General features: G+C 36.4%; 1 protein-coding gene and 1 long non-coding RNA gene across 2 annotated transcripts; both read left to right on the top strand.

The window, feature by feature from the left end:
* The first annotated feature begins 5,678 nt into the window (after positions 1 to 5,678).
* On the top strand, positions 5,679 to 8,720 carry LOC122067046 (MDIS1-interacting receptor like kinase 2-like). Its single transcript, XM_042630891.1, has one exon. It carries the CDS (start codon positions 5,679 to 5,681, stop codon positions 8,718 to 8,720), a length of 3,042 nt encoding a protein of 1,013 aa, XP_042486825.1.
* Positions 8,721 to 9,889: 1,169 nt separating this feature from the next.
* Positions 9,890 to 11,005, top strand: LOC122067045. Its single transcript, XR_006136563.1, has 3 exons — positions 9,890 to 10,308; positions 10,385 to 10,444; positions 10,852 to 11,005. It is a non-coding gene; the product is annotated as an uncharacterized LOC122067045 (long non-coding RNA).
* Positions 11,006 to 21,814: the final 10,809 nt, after the last annotated feature.

Raw genomic sequence — 21,814 nt, 5'->3', positions numbered from 1 at the left:
TTTTTTTTTTTTCGTTAACCAAGATGTCCCTTTTACTAACTTCAAGAAAAGGCTTAGAAAAAACTGAACGTCATATTTTATGTTATAACGAAGGTTAGTTACAACAAGATTGTTATCTTAGTCTTTTTACTCTTTGTTTTATTTCTAAAAGTTATATAATTAACTGACAAAAATGGCTTGCAAATAAAATCTGTGTTAAAAGGCAATTTTCTTTCACTGCTCAGTGAAAGATTAGATGGTTCTGATTTGACCCCCCTCTCCCCGTATCTCTCCCCCTATTGCACGGTGTCAATGAGTCACGAAGAACGGATGCCCTTTTTTTTTAGTAGAAAAATAGATGCCCATTCACCGTGGTCTTATGAAAACTCAGTCCTATATTAAATGCTGTATCGAATGACTTTGAACTTTTTGAAAATCACTTTTTACTCCTATGTTAAATAATAATTTTTAAGAATAAGACAAAGGGAAAACTTGAAAAAACGCAAGTAAAAAAAAAAAAAAAAAAACTGAATTTTCTTATATATTTTTGGCTGTGGGCTTGAATGTTTGATGTTTAACCTCTTTTTGATTCTATTTTAACCAATTATTTATTTATTTAATCAATCCTTGCATGTCGTATTTCATTTCAAATAATGCCTACCCAAACCATATATTGTCATAAATGATCTAAATGCCCATTTTCCTTTATGTGATTGGATCAGGTGTCCAATCACCATTCTTGTAGTTTTGTCGCTCTTTCTTTCTATCTTTTTTTTTTTCCTCTAATTGCTCAAATCCAATGGTCTAGAATGTTGTACGGATGCACTGGTCCAAACGGAATCGCATAATACTACTAGTGGTTGCGTCAAATGCAAGACTTCCTTGTTAGAGGCGGCCATGGGGCGAGACTCTCCAATGGCAAATAGTTGAGAAATGCATAGATGACAAGTTAGAGAAATCCGACCGGGCAGTAAGACTAAAATATATTATCAAAATCCAACATATGCTCTCACCAAAAAAAAAAAAATCTCTACTATATATTTTGAATTGGATAAATTTTATTGCATTAAGCCAACTTAATAGAGTAAGTACTAGATGGAAGCATAGAGAAAAAATAACCTCCACAGTATATTTTAAGCATGTGGTTCAGCGTTGGATGCCGGTTGTGCGTTTGTGTTGACCCATGGAAGATACAGACTTGTATACACAAATGAAATATTCTTCAAACGTTGAATTAGATTTAGACAACACAATGGATATACTAGGTCTGATATGAATTTGGATATTAATGCTTTCCCATCCCTTCGTATATATGCCTATCTTGGGGTATCTTTGATTGGTACCCTCTGCAATAATGCTTACCTAACCCATGCAACTCCCTTGGTATATCTTGTGGGTAAAAACTAGCCACAAGGCGACTAGTATAGTCTCACATCGATGAGTGAAGAAAGATCGTGGTCCATGTACCTAATGCCGCATCTTAAAAATTGTGAGGACGACATTAAGTTAGCATCAGCGGGGAGCCTAGAGCAGACAATATCATGAGATATATTCTCTAATCTCATCATTGGCGCCATCTATGGGAACCATATTCAAGCGGGTAAAACTAACAACACACTCTTCATTTCACTGGGTGCCTCTATTGTGGGTAAAAAACTAGCCACATGGCAACTAACATAGTCTTACATTAGTGAATAAAGGGAAGATTGTGGTCCATATAAGGATTGGAGTCCTCACTCTCTCATGAAGCCTTTTAAAACCGTGAGGGTGACATTAAGCTAGCTTAATTCAACAAATAACCTAGAACAGACAATATCATGAGACGTATTCCTTGACCTCATCAGTATACATTCTTATGTTGGGGTATCCATGGTATCCTCTGCAATAATGCTAACCCACCCCATGAATTTTCATAAATGATCTAGATGCCCATTCCCCCTAATGTGATTGGATCCGGTGTCCAATCACCACTCTTTGTAGTCTAGTTGCTTCTTCATCTTCTTCTTCTTCTTTTTTTTTTAATCTTTTAACTGCTCAGGTCCGAAGGTCCAGAATGTTGTTGATGCGCTGGTCCAAACGGAACAGCAAAATACTACTCGTTGCTGCGTCAAACACAAGACTTCCTTGTTTGGGGGTTCGGGTCGTGGGGGGAGAAGCTCCAATATGGCAAATGGTTGAGAAACTAATACTGAATAAAACGTATTATCAAAATCCAAAATAAAGATCCCTTATCTCACTCTCTATGCATCTACAAATTTCAAAAAAGTCAAGAAGTGTACCATATATTTGAGGACAGCATGGTCATTCGTGATTGGCTAGGGTTCTCCATACCTCTAAATATCCGAATTCATGGTTATAGGCAGTTAATGCAGTTTCTACATACCTATCATGGGGATGGAGATGGATGGGTTTGGGTCAGGTCACTGACACTGGACAAGTTGAAAAAAAAAAATGGAACCAATGGAAGGAAGGAAATTCAGAAATTGATTAATTGTCTGAAGTAGAATCTAGAAATGGAGATTGATCCCCTGCAGCCAGCCCCTCCTCGTCCACATCAAAGAATATATAGATAGCATTTAATAAGATAAAGAAACCAAAACCAATGGAACGAAGTCTCTCTCTCTCTTCCAAAACCTCACGACCAAAGGTCCCACACAGTTTATGAACACTTCAAAAGTCCGCAACAAGTAAATGTGACAATAGAGAGTGAATTGTCTTCGTGTGTTATCGATAGGACTTCAAAACACAAGATATCACCTGGCCTCTCTATAAAATATCAATCAAGATGACAACATAATGGTATGTATGTATAATTGATTCCAATACATACAGTATAAATTAGAAAAATCAATATATTTTTTTTTTGGTAAGGAATAAATTAGCATTCATACAAAAGGAATGATCTCTTCAGAACGACAAACGAAAACACACAGTACCCAATTGTGAATCCAATGCCGTGTTGAAGAATTGGGTTGGGACAGTATGGTCTTTTCGTGTCTTTTTTATTTAAGTGTAGAGTCAAGTAAGCGGGTTGGATTGAGATTTTAGCGGATTGAATTTCTTGGAAGAATAATATAATCTAAAGTAACGTTTTTTTTTTCTTTAATTCAAATGGAGAAATCAAGATAGAATTGAATTTTAAGTTGCATACTATATATGAGAAAGGGCTTTAGGATGATATTTTGACTAATGATTACAAGGTTGGATCAATTTTGTTAGATAGTGCCAACTTAATGAAGAGAGAAAGGAAAAGATTTTTTTTTTTGGAGAGAGAGAGAGAGTATTGAATCACAATGGTCCAAAATGTTGGGGATTCGTTGATCTAAATGGAATGGCACAATACTAAAAGGACACCAGCGGACTACTTTTGGGTGGCCTCATGGGGAAACACTACACTCCAGGGGAGTGCCGGGACAAAGACATAATAATAGAGTCTCAAACCAATTCTTTTTCGTTAATAATTGCTGAAATCAGAATCATTTTTATCCGATTTTGGTTTTATCAGTTTCTAATCAGTTTTTGATACTCGGTTTATAATTGGTTTACATGCGGTTTATAGTGTCGATTTTAAAAAATAGTTATCAAATTCAATTTGTATTGAGAAGTGATGGGATTTATAATTGTATTGGTTAAAAAAAAAAAAGACAAAAATTAAATATGTTATTTCACAACTTGTATCTCATCAAATATGGAAGTAACCCATTAAAACACATTTTTTTATTATTTTTGGTTGGTCCATCAACATAGTAAAACACGTTAACATGATAACACCATTGGTAGCGGTTAATCATCGATTTTGCGTTCTAAATCAAAGCAAACCAAGAAATTGACCTACAAAACCAGAATCGGGTCATATTTATATGGTGAGATTTGATTTGATCATAAACGGTTGATTCTGGTTCGAATAAATGGTTTCAGTTATATTCCCACGCCGAGTTTTCTGAATCAGTATTAGTCAAGACCGATCCCAAGTTTTATAATGATGTTGGTGATTTCCCAGGGACTTGGTCAGTGCCTTTGTGGATCAAGTTCCCCTGGTGCATCTAGAAAAGGCAATTCCATTAGCCCCACTATATACTCTTTTCAGTTTTCCAAAAAATGTATGGTCCTCTTAAGTCTCCATCTTTTCCCCTTACTGGGTCCTTTGATTCTTCCGTGGGTTTCTTGTATGGCCCTAATAGGCAGGCCCTTGAAAAAAAAATAAAAAAAAATAAAAAATAAATAAAAAATAAAAACTGTAAAAGATCAACCTTTTATCTTTTTATCTTTTTGTGATTTTCTCTATGTAAAATAAGATAAGTTTGGCAATGATCAAATTTATACTTCAAAAATTAGAATAATCAAATAGAACAACTTGACCCATAGTCCATTGGGAATGCCTTGTTGCAATCTTGCAACGATATGGGGACTATGATTGTAACTGTGATTCTACTTCTTCGGTTGAGATCGGGTCTTCTTTCTAATTAGAACCCTCATTCTTGGCTTCGTTATCATCTCCTTATACCCCAAGCCCAAGAGAAAGGACCTTGGGTATTCAACAGTTTGCGCCATACTCAGACCCAGTCTTCTCAATCAGTTTTATACTTCAACAATTTAGAATAACCAAATAGAACAGTTTGACCTGTTACCCGTTGGGAACGTCTTGACTAATGAAGGAATAAGAAGTTTAATTTAATATTAGAAATTATGGAGCTCTAGGCTGATATCTTGACTAATGATTACATGGTTGGATCAATTTTGTTGGATGGTGTCAATTTAATGGAGTAAAAGTGACCTCCGCCATATATTTTGACTTGAATCAATTATGAAATCAAGACCATTTATAAAGTATTTGGGTTTGAATAGTTTTTTAAGGTTTTAAATTTTTTTTTATTCAAACAGCTACTTTTTCGTTACGTGTCTTTCAATTTTAATTGAATTTTTATATTGTTTTATTTATTTATTTATTATTGAAATGGACGTCCAGATTGATTGGATCAGTATCGGTTTAAAATGATCCTGAGTCTTGACCGTTCAAATACGAATCCACGGATCACGGTCACGACCAAATCCATAAATTCCTTATGAACGACATGGACTGTTAACAAAAGGTCCCACACAATTTATGAAGGCTTCAAAAGTCTGCAACAAGTAAATGCGACAATAGAGACTGAATTGTCTTAAAAAAAACAAGATATCACCAGTTCTTCTCTATAAATTAGCAATCAAGATGACAACATAATGGTATGACTTACTACTCATAAGCAGGTGAAAGAGGTGACTAGTAAGAACTTGGAGAAGATGGAGGAAGAAAAGGATTCAGTGCTTGCACAGATGGCTGAACTAAAGAAATTTTTGTATATAAAGTTCAAGGACTCCATCAATTTAGAGGAGGACTAATTTTGGTATTAAGTTGCCACTTCCCTATCAGTTTTCCTTTTCATGATAGTGGGATGAAATATTATTTTCATTGTGAAGTTTTCTGGACGGTTTAATTGGTTGATACCAAGCTGTTGGAACAAGAAGGCATGACAATCAGCATCTTGCGAACCCTTGTACATATGGCTTTCTTCGAAATGAATATTTTTCTGTCATTTTCTTTTTTCGAATATAGAAGTGATGTTTCCATGGTTGCTCTCAATTCAACTCGAATATGCTTATTGTTCGTAAATTCGGATAGGCATCTGTTGAATCGGCCTTATTTCACAACATATGTATGTATGGTTGATTCACTGGACTTGAATTCTCCCATGGCTTACTACTCATCCACCCGTTCTTCTCCCACTACTTCTCCGACTCCATTAATGTCGTTTTTCTATCTTTGCCTTATCATCTTATTCCTCAGTACTTCCTCTGCGTTTGGTAGTGGATTAGGGGTCTCTTCCTCGCAGTCATCAAGTGAAACAGAGGCTCTACTCAAATGGAAAGCCACTCTCCAAAACTACTCTGTCCCTGCTCTCCGTTCTTGGAAGCTTACATCATCATCCTCAGCACCAATCCCCTGCTGCAACTGGTTTGGTATAACTTGTAACAAAGCCCGAACCAGCGTGGTTGAGATTAGCCTTCCAGGACTGGAGCTGCAAGGTACGCTTCACAACTTCACCTTCTCTTCCTTTCCCAATCTCTTCCTTCTCAATCTCAGCCTCAATGGACTCACAGGACCCATACCAGATCAAATTGGTAGACTCTCCAAACTGATCACCCACCTCGATCTCAGTGGCAATGAACTCAGCGGTCCAATACCTTACGCAATGGGAAATCTGGTAAATTTGGTTATGTTGGACCTAGATACGAACAACCTCAGTGATCCAATCCCCAATTCTCTGGCTAATTTAACTAGACTAGAGACCCTCTATTTGCATGGCAATCAATTATCTGGTCCAATGCCTTCTGAAATCAGAGATATGAAAAATCTGATTGACTTGGGGCTATCTGAAAACAACCTGAGTGGTCCAATCCCTCATTCTCTGTCTAATTTAACTAGACTAGAGACCCTCTATTTGTATTCGAATCAATTATCTGGTCCAATGCCTTCTGAAATTGGAGATATGAAAAATCTGGTTCACTTGGCATTACAACAAAACAACCTCAGTGGTCCAATCCCTTATTCTCTGGCTAATTTAACTAGACTGAAGAGTCTCCATTTGTATGACAATCAATTATCTGGTCCTGTGCCTTCTGAAATCGGAGATATGAAAAATCTGGTTGACTTGGCATTACAACAAAACAACCTCAGTGGTCCAATCCCTAATTCTCTGGCTAATTTAACTAGACTAGAGACCCTCTATTTGTATTCGAATCAATTATCTGGTCCAATGCCTTCTGAAATCGGAGATATGAAAAATCTTATTGACTTGGAGCTATCTGAAAACAGCCTCATTGGTCCAATCCCTCATTCTCTGTCTAATTTAACTAGACTAGAGACCCTCTATCTGGGTTCAAATCAATTATCTGGTCCAGTGCCTTCTGAAATCGGAGAAATGAAAAATCTGGTTGAATTGGACCTATCTCAAAACAAACTTAGTGGTCCACTCCTTCATTCTCTGGCTAATTTAAGTAGACTAGAGTGGCTCAATTTGTATGACAACCAATTATCTGGAAGCCTACCGCAACAAATATGCCAAGGACGATCACTTCAATTATTAACGGTTGATAACAATAATCTCATGGGTCCTATTCCAGACTTTAGAAATTGCACAAGCTTAACAAGAGTTCGACTTGATAACAACCTATTTTTTGGAAATATAACTGATAGTTTTGGTGTACATCCACATCTTTATTTCATTGATATGAGTCACAATAGACTATATGGTGAGCTCTTACCAAACTGCGGAGAATGTAAGAATTTGTCAGAGCTAAAGATTTCTGGAAACAATATTAGTGGGAAGATACCACCTGAGATTGGTCAGTTAACACGACTTGGACTACTTGACCTTTCTTTCAACAAACTTGCTGGGGAGATTCCAAAGGAATTTGGTAGCTTATCCAATTTGTTCCACTTGAATATAAGTGGCAACAATATTTCAGGGCATGTACCAGTTGAAATGGATAAATTAATCAATTTGGAGCTTCTTGACCTCTCGGCAAACAAGTTAACTGGATCAATCCCGACACAACTTGGTCAATGCTCCAAATTGTTGTCATTAAATTTGAGCTATAATTCATTGAATGGAAGCATTCCATCTCAAATTGGTGATCTTGTATACCTACAAGTTCAATTGGACCTTAGTCATAACTCAATCAGTGGACCGATACCACCAGAGCTTGGGAATTTGATGATGCTGGAAATTTTGAATCTATCCCATAATATGATCACCGGCTCAATACCTTTTTCTCTTGAAAATATGGTTAGCTTAGTATCTCTTGATCTATCCTACAATGAGTTAGAGGGTGTTGTTCCCAACACTAGGGTTTTTAGAAATGCTTCTTCACCTCAAGCATTTAGAAACAATAAGGGGTTATGTGGTGAACTTCAAGGTCTACTTCCTTGCAATCCATCTCTTACAAGCAAAGGATTGAAAAAAAATGGACATAAAGTCGTCATATCCATCGTTGCTTCTTTGATAGGACTTTTGTTCCTAATATTTGCAATTATTGGTATTTTCTTCCTCTTGCGAAAAAAAGTGAAAAAAGGGAATATAGAAGAGGCAAGAAGAAACCATGGCAATATCTTTTCAATATGGAATTTCAATGGCAAGATTTCTTATGAGGATATTATTCAAGCAACAGAGGGTTTTGATATCAAATATTGCATTGGAATTGGAACTTATGGGAGTGTTTACAAAGCAGTGCTACCTACAGGCCATATAGTTGCGTTGAAGAAGTTCCATCCGTTGGAAGGTGAGATGATAGTTGATGATGAAAGCTTTGGGAATGAGATTCGTGTGTTAACAGAAATAAGGCATCGAAACATTGTCAAACTTTATGGATTCTGCTCTCATCCACGATGCATATTTCTTGTTTATGAGTACATGCAAAAAGGAAGCATAGCACGTATCTTAAGCAATCAAGCAGAGGCTATTGAGTTTGATTGGCAGAAAAGAGTGAATGCCATCAAAAGTGTGGCCAATGCTTTGTCTTACTTGCATCATGATTGCATTCCCCCAATAATTCATCGGGATATTTCAAGCAAAAATATATTACTAGACTTGGACCTTGAGGCTCATGTATCTGATTTTGGCGTTGCAAGATTATTAAAGCCAGACTCATCTAATTGGACGTCACTTAAAGGAACTCATGGATATATTGCTCCAGGTATTTAAAATTTTCAATGCTATATACTAAATTTTTTTTATTGTAGTTTGAGGTTTCTTTATTTTTACTGAATTGGGCCATTAAAGTATTTTCCATCTTAGTATTGAAAAAGGAAAAGATAATGTGTTTGCATCTTATACCTTCAAGTCCAAGGGGAGCATCAAATTATTATAGTGAAAAATATAATGTTTGAACTTTGAAAGATTTAGTTCACAATCATAGGACTTTGATTAAAAAATTATATTTTATTTTCTTTTAATTACAATCATTTTAGAATAATAGGATGAATATTGCCATGTCCTATTGTTTGTTATTTATATGTTACATGAGAAATTATTAAATTTTCCATCAGTAAATACCATTTAGATTATTTTTTACTGAAGTTAATGCATTATATAAATTAGAATGAGTACAAAATATTTCACATGGACTAACCCATGTCTTGCCAAGTGGCAAGTAGTGAAGCGTTATATTCACTAGGCATAGTGCATAAATATATATATATATATATATATTAAAGGCCACAATGCTCAATATTAATGGAGAAATATTGGGCACAAGTTTCTTCCAAAGCCATAGAGAGGACATCTCTATATGAGCCACACTTTTTAGCCATATACTTTATTGGATGGGCCCCAAATTTTGTGGAGAGGTAGATCCCAAGTCTCTTATTCACATTTGATGTTTCAGCCTCACAGAGTTTTCTTGGTGGCAAAATGAATTATTAAAAGTTTTATGATTACAGAGAGGGTGCATGGATACCAAGAGGTGCATAGATACAAGGTAAATAACTTAAGGGAAAGTGGTTTCTGTTTCAGGGGGGGGCACGGGGAGCATGGCCCCTGTGCCCAGACACATGGGGGTGAAATGACTGCTCTATCCCCCATGAAATACAAAATGATGCCTTATTGATGCTTTCTCGCGTGCTCCCATTGGCCCTAGTATGTGCACACGCAGTGACCAGGCTCCCCGCCTAGGAAACACTTCCCCATAACTAGATTTGAGTTTAAAATTGATAATTGATGAGTGCAGACCATGCTCTACCATATTCATCATTTAAAATATATTGCAGTTTCTTGTTTCTATCAAAATGTATTTGTTGTCCTATTTATACATTTTCACTCAGCCTCTTTCTTTTCTGACCTTGCAGAGCTTGCATACACCATGGCTATAACTGAGAAGTGTGATGTATATAGTTTCGGAGTAGTGGCATTAGAAACAATTATGGGAAAGCATCCAAGGGAGCTCATCTCATCCTTAACATCATTAGTTGGCCAAAAGATTCTACTAAGGGACATGTTAGACCCATGCCTCACCTTTCCATCAGACCAAAATGTTGCAAAGGATGTGGTTTCTATTGTGAGAATAGCACTTGCATGTTTACGCAATCACCCACAATCCCGCCCAAATATGCATCAAGTATCAAAAAAGCTACTTTTTCTCCAACCATCATTTGTGGAGAATTTTCATACAATTACTGTAGGTGACCTAAATGCTATTGAAATACAATAATTATGATCGACGGCTCATTTGACCAACAGGGGACTGACGCGATTCGTTTAAGACCACAATCAAAATTAAACAATAAATCTCAAGGTTAGCATTTTGTTAATTTCATGGTTATCAATCCATTTCATTCCAAAACTATATCATCCTTTTGGGCTTTTGATAGGGATGGCATGGCTAAAGTCCTCACTGTGTAGACCATAGAGAGATCTTTATTTCTTTGGAGGTGATTCTTTTCTGAAAACTTTTGTAATTATGATTTATCTATTTTAATACGTATGCTTAGAATTATTAGTTATATGATTTTAATCTTACTAAATGAGGTTTTGCTTTTGTCAATTTAAGTCAGTCTAATCATTTTCTTATTTTGGAACTTGGAAGTGGTAGTTAAAGTTGAAGGAACCCGCAAAGGCTGCCTTTTTGTTTCAGCCTCATGTTGTAGTGATGATTGATTCCAAGGGGTTCCTTTTTCGCCTACCGCTTCTCTTCCATTGTAACATAGACTCAATTTGGTTGTATAAGATATTATTGTAAATGAGGAAATGTTATGTTGTCGGATTATCATGTTCCTTATCTTATGCTTTAGTTATCTTTTCTATCAAGCTTATCTAATGTATCATTTTTTGGATACAGAGGGAATATGAATAATTCAAGGTTGTAAGGTGTTCAGACGCTGGATAAAAAAAAAAAAGAAAAAAAAAGAAAGAGGAAGTCATTTGCGACTTCCGCATCAGAAGAAAGAGAGGAGAAGGAGAGGGAGAGACGTATTTATTGTAAAAGAGGTTCACTTTAGGTAAGTTTCAATTCTGTATTTTTTTATTTATTTTTATTCCTATTTGCTGGCATTAGATTTCTGTTTTTGCTGATGGCTATACAGAAGGTAAAGTAGTTTTCTAAAGAGCCTTGATTTTTTTGCCTTCGAAGCTCTGTTTTTCTGATGGCCATGCCAAAGGTGAAGCAGGGTTTTGAAGTGGTATTGTATATCTCTTTCCTTCTTTTTATTAATTCAATTGCTGACTTTTAGCAAAAAAAAAGAAAGAAGGAAAGAAAACAAGGAGAGAGCCAGAGTACAAATAGGGAGAAGGAGAGGCAGAAAGGGAAACCTCTAGAGAGGGAGAGAGGTGTGTGTACTATCCTAAAAAGAAGGAATAAATGGAGAAGAAAAGAAAAAGAAAATTTAGGAGAAGAAAGAAAGGAGAGAAGGAACTGTGTTTTGTCTTGGAGTAAAAGAAAGAAGAAGATATATCAGTTGGACTTTAACCATTATTTGGCTATAGGATTTTAAATTGGTTTTATTGTTTATAAATTGTAATTGGACATATGTATTGAAAGAATTTGTAACTATGAATGGAAAATGTTCAGGGTTAGATTTAGTTGGACTCTCTATATGGAATAGAACCCTAAGGCATTGTTGTATGCTTGTATAGGTAGTAGTGCCCTGAAGTGAGTGAAACCCCAGCTGAAATTTTCGAGTTAATTGATTGACATGTAAGTGGAACTTGACATGATCCACATATGTATTTATAAATATCTTTACTTATGTTAAATTATCCCGAGAAATCAATTGTATTGTTGTTTGTTTGCGAAACATGCTGTAAAGTTCTATAGATCAGAAACTTGGGATTCAGGTCCAACATTTATTTTCAATGACATAAAGTGGGACTTTTTGCAGCACCCAAGATATAGATTTATTGGTGGTGGAGAATTAAAGTAACTGTTTTGTATTTGTTCCGTTTGGGGATGCTTGGATGTATTTTTTCTTTCAATTATATTTTGCTGATCATTAGCAATTATATATATATAGACATAGAGTTTTCTTAAAAGAATATGAATTTATGCTATGATTATATAGAATACTTTATAAATGTATTTTTTTGATCTTATAATTGATTTTAAACATTATTTATATGAATGACTATATGACATGATTATAATCCTTTCCAACAGGGGGTTAGGCGTTAGATGAGGCATACATGTATGTTTATGTTCCTCTCTTAACCAGTAGAATGGCCCATTTAGGATGGGATGAGTTGTGATATGATGTGCCACCTAACCCATGTTTCATCGTGTCTGCCATCTAGCCCATGGTTTCGTGTATGTGTGCCACGTAGGTCATGGTTATGAGATCCTGGACTGTGACTATTTGATACACGAGATGCCTCACACTTATGTTTTCAGTTGGCCGTGTATATCTATGACTGAAAAAAAGGAATTCATGGTTTTAAAGTTTAGAAGATTATTTCCATGTGTTTCATGAAATGTTTACATTGTTTCATAAATACTTAGATCTATCATGTTTTATGTTATGGAAAAGTTATGTAGAAAATTTCAGAAAATAGGTATATGTTCTTATGGTGCATATATACAAATAAAGTGACATCTTTAAAATTCATGCTTATGCAATATTTTTCTTGAAACTAAACTACATTTAAGGACGAGAAAATTCTAATTAAAATAGTTGGGATTAGTACTGGTTCCGTTTATATCTGCATTTATTTGAAGGTTGATTATCGATTTGTTATCTTTGACAGTTGGGAAACTGCATCATCCATGTGATACTCATGGTTCGGCTGATGGCTATGCCAAAGGTACATGAGTCATCTGAGTTTTCTTTGGTTGTCTTAAGTTTTGTTGATGGCCATGCCGAAGGTGGAGTATTAAATCAATTATGTATTTGTTCCCACTTAGGTATGCATAGATTTTAATCTTTTGTACATCCTAATCTATTATTAATAGAATCTTTTGCTGACCTTTAGGTAGAAAAAAATATTGTTCCATTGTTTCTCTAATATATGACTTGTGTAGCGGGTATTTCTTGGAAAAAATGGTGTTCGAGATGCCATTGGTAAGAAGATGCCAAAATTGAAATTGACCTACATATTCAATCACCTTCATTTCAGAGTTGCAAAGGAAAAGCTTACTGATTGGATGTTTATGACTGTATCTACTAAGAACAGAGTCAACTTAGTATAGAATTTGCTTTGGATCACATAAAAATGAGATTCACTGCCATTGCAGTGAATATTATAAGCTAAGTATAGTGCAAAGGTTCCTCCCTTGTATTCCTGACCAATCCAGTGTCATTTGTTGAATCTTCTTCAGCTATATCTCAGTCAATAATTCTTCTTTTGCAGCAAAAAACCAACATGGTACTATCTTAAAGTCTAATTAAACAGCTCAAATTCCTGATTTCCCTGGATTGCCTCAAGAACAGCAATTAACTATAAATTTAGTTAAATCTCCCAAAGGAGGTTTTCAATGGACTACCTTCCTTATCATTGATTCTGTAAAAAAAAAAAAGATTCAGACCCTAATACCTTATCATTGATTAGCTGGCTGCCGGTAAAACAGTCATCTCTAGTGCTCCAGTATCCCTCCTCCACAGGCATTGAAGGATATCCCCGGTAGGAAATGGCTGATGTCTCCCTAATGTTTTGCTTATGTCAAATGAGGCGCGTCTCCTGTCAATGGGGTAACAAACTATTCCCTTCTCTTGTCTAGGCGGCAATGGAATCATGGAGAAGGAATATATAATAGACCAACATATACTTCAGAGGATATAAACACTGAATATCTCTCCTTTCACTCTCTTTGTTCCATTCAACAGTACAATGTTGGTTTTACATCTTTGATACTTCATATTATACTATGCTCTAGACATATCTGAAGTAGACATTGTCCTGATCGTTTGCTTTGTGTGATAGTGAATTGAAAAAAGAGAACAAATTATTAAAAAACAAAGGAAAGAAGTTTCGGTTGAAGGGGGAAACATATAATTTTTCAGTGTTGGCTTATTTGCATATCTTGCTTGACATTGAATTTATGTTCCTTTTTTATCCTTCTCTCAATATTTCCTTCCTCCTAGCAGGGAATAGCAGCTGCACTTTCAGCTTATTGTCATGCAGAGCTTTTTAGCCGCTGGAAGTGCCTACCATTTTTCATATATTCCTGGGCTTGATGTTGGGGTTGTCTCATGTTCTGCAATTCTTGTACTGTGGTCACTCGATCTTTTGTGTGGGAATTAAGGAGGAACCTTAACAATTATTATTTTCCTTTCCATGGAAATTTAATTTTCATTTTAGTCTTTCAATTCAAACACTATATATTCCTTGTCATAGTAGTGTTGGAAGGAAGGGGGCACACAAGAGTTAAGGCTGCCTAAGAGTCCTCTTTCACCCGTACACTAAAGGTTAGGTGGTGAGACTTCTTTGGAGATCTGCATGTGGATTGCGTATGCGAGTTGGTTACTGACTGAACTCTCTCTCTCTTTCTGTTTCCATATAAAAGGTGGGGGAGTGAGAGGGTAATGTATAAAAGTAAATATATTTCTGATTCTCAAACCATGAAGCAGTCTTCTTGTGAGATCTCGTTTTTACTTTGGTCTTTGTGAGTACGAAAGAGGGGAGGAAAGAAGGAAGAGAAGGCGTTATCTTCTGTCAAGGAAAGGAAGAAAGGTACTGAGTCTTTTCTGTATTTTTTAATGACATGTTTGAAGGTGACAGTACTATAATTTTGTGAATCCACCTTTGTTTGGTGAGTTTCTTTGTAACCCAAGATGTAATTTTTTCTCTTGATATTTTGGTAGCCTCTATATTGTCTAGAGAGGAGATCTTGCAACCTCTTTACTATTATAGTGAAAGTTTTTACCTGGACGAGGTCCCGTGGTTTTTTCCCTTTCGTCTTGAAAGGGTTTTCCACGTTAAAAATGGTGTGCATTTGTAGATTGAGTTGATTTGTTTCGGCGTCATTACTTTATATATATATATATATATTTTTGTTATCATTGTGGAACTCCATTAACTTGTACACAAGTGGAAAATTGTTATTTTTTCCAATAAATAGTTGGTGCAATCTAGCTGGGTAGGATATGGAGTTGCCTAATGGGTAATGACTCATGTTGAGCTCTACTTTTTATTTTGATGCAAGAAATAAATTATATTAAAAGAACAGAAGCACCATTAGATACAGAACGAGGCATATAAATGCCAGCCAAGTCAGCAAGAAAGAAAGGAGATGAAAAGTTGGGGGGATTAAAAGTGAGAAGCACGACTATGAGATCCAAAATTAGCAAGGGAGTCTGCAACAGTGTTCCCTTGCCGAAAAGTGTGCTTAAAATAGATCTGAGGGTAAGGTGAGATAGTCATCGATGATGTGAGCGATCCTCCAAGGAGAGACACTTGTAATCCGCTTAAGGAGATTGATGATCATTATATTACCACTCTCCAAAATGATGTGGCTGAAACGTAGCTCTACACTTTGTTTTATATTGTAGTTTTCTCTTCATAGCAGCATAGTAGAATATTTGATCTCGGAAAGACGATAATGAACTACTTATTTCACAAGCTACTCCTGTTCTAATATTCCAATTATTGTCTTTTCTTGTTTTTCCATTTCTCATAATTTTGATTTATAGTTCCTGAATTTAAATTTAAGGTTCCTTGGTTAAATTTTTTCCTAAACCTAATGTAATTACTCCCTTTTCCATCTCGATTAACAAGATTAGTGTCTTGCTGGTTGTGCTAAATGTTCCTAAACTTGGTTAGCAAAGTGCATGTGACTACAAATTGGTTCAATTATCCATATGAAATGATAAAAATTATCTCTATGCTATATGGGAATATGGGCAACATAATTGTTGTATGATGCTATATCAAATGATGATTCGGACAACATAACGGCTGTATGATACTATATCATGTGAGGATGCAGACAACATAACGGTTGTATGATACTTTATCACATGATGATAACAGTTGAAATAATGAATTCTATGTAAGCTAGGATAAAAAAGTTGCATGTACTTTAAATCCAGTTGTGGTTGATGATTCTCTCGACTCAGGGGCGAAGACATCACTTTCTTCTTGCTTTCTTGAAGGAAACAGTCTTCAAGAACTACAATCTCCCATTGGAAAGACCTCCCCATATGTGTATATATATATTGTTAAATCTATATATGTATGTGTGTGTGTGTGTGTATATATATATATACATATATGAGAAAATAACTCTGTCTGCTTGTGTCTGTCTAGTCCTAGCTACACAAACGAGCACAATACGATGGCACTGCACCATGGTCCCAAATGCATCAACGTGGCCTCCCATTGGCCTATGCACTAGCACAATGGTTGCGGAAGTGGCTAGGATTCTCATAATCATATGGGCAACAGAACCTTGCTGGTCTGAAATAGGAACACTAGACTTGCGGGCCAACAGGAGGGTGCGTAAGAGCATATATAGCATTTTCGCACCATGTCTAGTCTGGGTGTTTCCTATGCCAGACTTGTAGAGTTCTTTTTCCCAAGTATATTTACTATATATTAATCTATATCTTTTCAAATATATATATATATATATATAAATATAATTTTGGGGAAAGAAATTGTACCAGAGTGTGGCCCATGTGCCAATGACCCAGCCAATGAGAATGCACACTTGATCTATACTTTCAATCTGTTATTGAGGCTTGTTTTTTAATATATAAGATATTTCGGATTATGCATTGAATGGGTTATATAGGTTCAAGAAACAAGTGTATTTGTATAGAAACATATAAAAATAAAAATATTAATTTTATATATTGTCACCACTCAAAAATCTCATATTTATGTCTTCATAATAAAATATTCGTAATTAAATTTCACAACTATAGATTTTTTTATATAAAATATTCGTCATTACAAAAGCGCAACTACAATTGAGGTAAAAATTTACACATCTAAAATTTGTAGTTATAGATTTTGCTGCACAAAAAATTTCAGCACAATGAAATCGCATTTATAAATTTTGGAGTACAAATTTCGTAGCCAAAATTCGTATAAGTTTTGGGGTGTAAAAGTTCGCAGTTAAAATCCACAGCTATAGATTTGTGTTTAAAAAATAGCACAGTTAGAAATACGCAGCAATAGATTTACTACAAAAACATTCGCAGTTAAAATCCACAGCTATAGATTTGCTGTGGAAAAAAAAGCGCAGTTAAAAATAAGCAGCAATAGATTTACTACGAAAACATTCGCAGTTAAAATCCGTAGCTATAAATTTGCTGTGGAAAAAAAGCGCAATTACTAATCTGTAGCAATAGATTTAAAATCAGCAACTATAGATTTGCTGTGGAAAAAAATCGCAGTCAATAATCCGTAGCAGTAGATTTACAGTGGAAACATCCACAGTTAAATATCCGCAGCTATAGATTTGTTGCGAAAAAAATTCGTAGTTAGAAATCCTCAACAATAGATTTGTTGCAGAAACATTCGCAGGTAAATATCCATGGCTATAGAGTACCTTGTCCCTGCGGTGTGAAATCCGTAACTACAGACTTAGCGACAACACTTGTAGCTGTGGATAGAAAATCGCAGGTAATTCATAGCAATAGGCTACTCCTTTGACTACGGAAAAAACCACAGTTATAGGCCTCCTTTGTGATAGTGTGCTATCATATCCTTTTTCCTTTCGATATTGTTTTGAATGATAAGAAAGAGTTAAATGATGAGATATTTTCACTGTTTTATTAATTAGTTACTTCATTGGCAACCTCTGTGGTGGATCTCTTGCGTTCTGCCTATCATTACTCGTCTAGCTGAATCTAACATTGAGATCTTTTGATGCAAACCAAAAATGGGATGGATTAAATTGAATGTGGACAGCGGCTCGTTGGGTATCCCGGGGAGTGCTGGAGCAGCCGGTGGTATTTCGGTGATAATTTGGCAAGAGTAGTCTACACATTCTGGGATTTTCTTTGGCAGATAAAAAAATTATGAGGCTGGATTTGCTACCTTTGTCTCAGGAATTTTTGATGCAAGAAATATGGGGATCCAGAAGCTCTGCCTTGAATGGGACTTAGTAGTTAGTAGTTGTGGTTATTGTTGTCTACGCAAAAACTAGCTCATGGTTTGTGATGCAAGGTTGAGTTTTTCTTCAATTGTACTTAACATCTATTGAGTGGAAGATCATTCACTACTACAGTGAGGCTAACCTTTTTGCTTATTTTTTGGCCAAGGCGACAGCAAAGAATGATGCTTCTTTTACTATGATCTTCCTATTTCCGAATATGCAAGATGAGTTGTTGATTGATGCTCAATATAGGATTTGAGATTTCAGTTCACTAGATGATTGTTTCTTCTAGCTGATTGGCTCCTCCTTGCTGATGGCAATGCCGAAGGTGAGGAGCCCCGATCAGTCTTTTGTCTTTGTGTATCTAGAATTTTACAGTCTCACCATTGTAATTATTTTTTCTTGATATTTTTCTTTTATAACCTTTTAGCCAAAAAAAAAAAAAAAATACTCCATTGGTTACTAGAGGTTCAAGTTACTTCTTTTGGTAAGATATGTCTCTTGTTTTATGAACTGGCTTTGGATTTGCTTCCTTGCAACGGGTGGAGGTGGACTATGTTCCGAGACATTAGGGTAGGGGTGTCAATTGATCGGTTAGGGCTGAATCTGCTTCAATATGGAAATGATGAATCTGAAATCAAACCAATAAGGAAAGGTTTGTTATTGGTTTGATTTCAATTTGTGTACTTATTGGTTTTACTTATCGAATTGGTTTCGATTTTGGTCTGATTTAGATTCATTTTAACATGTATATGTATACATAACTAATGAGAAACAAATAGTTTTGAATGAGTTCCAAGGTGTTATCGGTTTAGTTTTGATTTAGGTTCGGTTTTTACATCCAAAGTTGATCTTTTTTTCGCTAAAAAGTCATGTATAATAAAATGAAAGAAGAAAAAAGAAATATAGTACATCAGATGAGGAAGGGAGAAATACCCAACACTCACACTAAGAAGAGGGGGAGAAGCAGAAACTCCACCTTCGGCATTGCCATCAGCAGAATTACGCAACTACCCAACTCCACCAAAAACAAAAATCCGGAAAGAGAATAAGATCCTAGGTGAATCTGAACCTAGGCCGGCCCGATGCATCCATGTCTAATTCCATTTGAACCAGAGTTGGCCAAATTGAAATCGGCTCTGACACTTCAAAACGAGCAGCTGACTTTGACAAAAAATCCGCCACTGAATTTGCTTCCCTATAGCAATGCGTTATTTTCCATTCCACATCCTCCAAATAAGAAATACAATTTATCCATCTTTGCCGAGCTATCCATGGACTTTGCCTCTTCTGAAAAATAGTCACAACTGCAACTGAATCACATTCTATCCAGAGCCGTTTCACATTATGCTGCTTAGCTAATTCAATCCCTATCATAAGCGCTAAAAATTCAGCCTCAAAATTTGTGCGAGTTCCTAGAAATTTTCTGAAATTTGCCACTACCTCTGCCTTTTCATTGCGAAGGATTCCCCCTGCTCCAGACTTCCCTGGATTACCAATAGAGCAACCATCCGAATTGATTTTTATCCAACCTGGATTAGGAGGGCACCAGAAAATAGTGAAGATTTCCCGAGGCCTTCTCCGCACCCCTGAAATACCCAATCTTCTTGCAGTGACAAGATCCGAAATTGAGATGGCTGCCCCTGAATGAACCGACTCTTGGCAGCTAATTTCTCTCTTCACTTGGCCAAAACAATGCTCTTTTGATTTTGAGATTCCTTCGAATTTTCTTCCATTCCTCTCCAACCAAGTAAAGTAAGGGATTAAAACAAAACCCTTCAGCCACACCCCTTTAAAGATGGTCTTCTTGGCCCGATCTTTCCACCAAGCTATCAAACTTTCAACTCCTTCAAATCCAGGCCACCTAAACCCAAAACAACAACAAAATTTCTGCCACATGAAAATTGCAAAAGAACATTCATACATGGTATGATTTATTGACTCTTCGGCTATGCCACAGAGAGTGCACTGAGATGGCAATGGAACCCCTCTCTTTTTCACATTATCATCTGTAGCTAGCTTATTTTTCAACATTCTCCATCCAAACACCGATTGGCGAGGCTGAAGATGAGAATTCCAAATCAATGAATACCACCCCACCTTTGGCGATTCCCGTCTTACTTTTTCCCAAGCCGATTTTATTGTAAAAACTCCAGATGAATTTAATTCCCAATGACAAATATCATCCAGATCTGAAATTATGATATCCTTAGCCTGATCAAAGATATTTTGAAAAAATTCAGAGCTCACCTGGGGAAAATTCCACTCATCTTGGCAAATGAAATCAGAAACCTTTGCCTGCATCGAATCAAAGATATCTAACTGCGAACCATACATCTCCTCAATAGACTTCTTTCCCAGCCAGCTATCTTTCCAAAAATTTATCCTCTGACCATTCCCAACAGTCCATTGCTCATGAGACTGTACCCACCGCCACACCTTTTTAAGACCAGGCCATATCGAAGAGGAAAGGTAGGTAGTTTTCAGCGAACCATCAATCTTCAGAAAAACGAGCACGAACGAAAACACTCATTAGAGAATTTCCATGTTTGATTTGCCATGCTAATTTGCACAGGCATGCAAAATTAACATCTCGCAACCTCCTAATGCCAAGACCGCCTTCCCTGGTAGGTTTACATACCTCCTCCCACTTCACCACTATCTTCTTCCCTGTCTCCATGTCACCAGACCATATGAAGTTTCGCATCCACTTTTCCACTAATTTTATTGAGCTTCCTGGCCACCAATAAATCCCGAAATTATGAATTGGAATGCTTGAAATCACTGATTTAACCAGCTCCACCCTACCAGCCATGGAGAGAATCCGACCCTTCCATCCCGATAACCTCTTCTTGATTTTATCCATCAGCGGTAACATGTGGTCCCGTTGAACTCTCCCCTTGAAGATCTCCACACCTAAGTATTTAGTAGGCTGCCTTGCAGATTGGATTCCCATAAAAGTACTTATAAAATGTTTCCTGTGAGGGGCAACCTTTCCAAAGAACAAACTACTTTTTTCTAGATTAAGTATCTGGCCAGAGAATGCCTGATATTTATCAAGAAAAGCCTTAAGATTTTTGACAAACTGAGCAGATGCATTAATGAAAATGAAAATGTCATCAGCAAACAATAAATGGGAGGGAGTTAACACACCTCGAGGCCCAGGAAGAGACTTTATCAAACCATTCTGAACCATGCTTCTAAGACCTCTACAGAGAACCTCTTCTGCCAGAATAAATAAAAAGGGAGACAAAGGATCTCCTTGTCGGAGACCTCTACCAACCCCAAAGAACCCCACCGGGCCACCGTTCACCAAAATTGATACTCTGGAGGATAGAAGAAGGTTGTGAATCCAAGAAATCCACCTAGATGAGAACCCAAATTTGCACAGAACTGCCAAGAGGAATTCCCAAGCTAGAGAGTCATACGCCTTTTGAACGTCGAGCTTCAGTCCCATTCCACCACCCCTAACTGAAGAATGCATCAAATTTGACAGTTCTGAGGCGAGGCTGATATTTGCTGAAATTATTTTACCCTGCTGGAAAGCGCCTTGCTCTTCCGAAATCAATTTAGGCAAAACAACAAGTAATCTTGAAGATAGAATTTTTGATATCACTTTGCAGTAAAAATTCCCCATACATATAGGTCGAAACCTATCTAGAGAGGCCGCCCCCTCAACTTTGGGGATCAAGGAAATAAAGCAGTTATTTATTCCTTTAGGAAGCCGCCCTTCCTCAAAGAATTTTTTCACTGCCCTGCAAAAATCACC

Source organism: Macadamia integrifolia, unplaced genomic scaffold, assembly GCF_013358625.1.
Source record: "Macadamia integrifolia cultivar HAES 741 unplaced genomic scaffold, SCU_Mint_v3 scaffold2684, whole genome shotgun sequence".
In the NCBI taxonomy this organism is placed as follows: Eukaryota; Viridiplantae; Streptophyta; class Magnoliopsida; order Proteales; family Proteaceae; genus Macadamia; species Macadamia integrifolia.
Note: the sequence above shows the minus strand (reverse complement) of the source record. Positions and strands in the feature narration are given on the sequence as shown.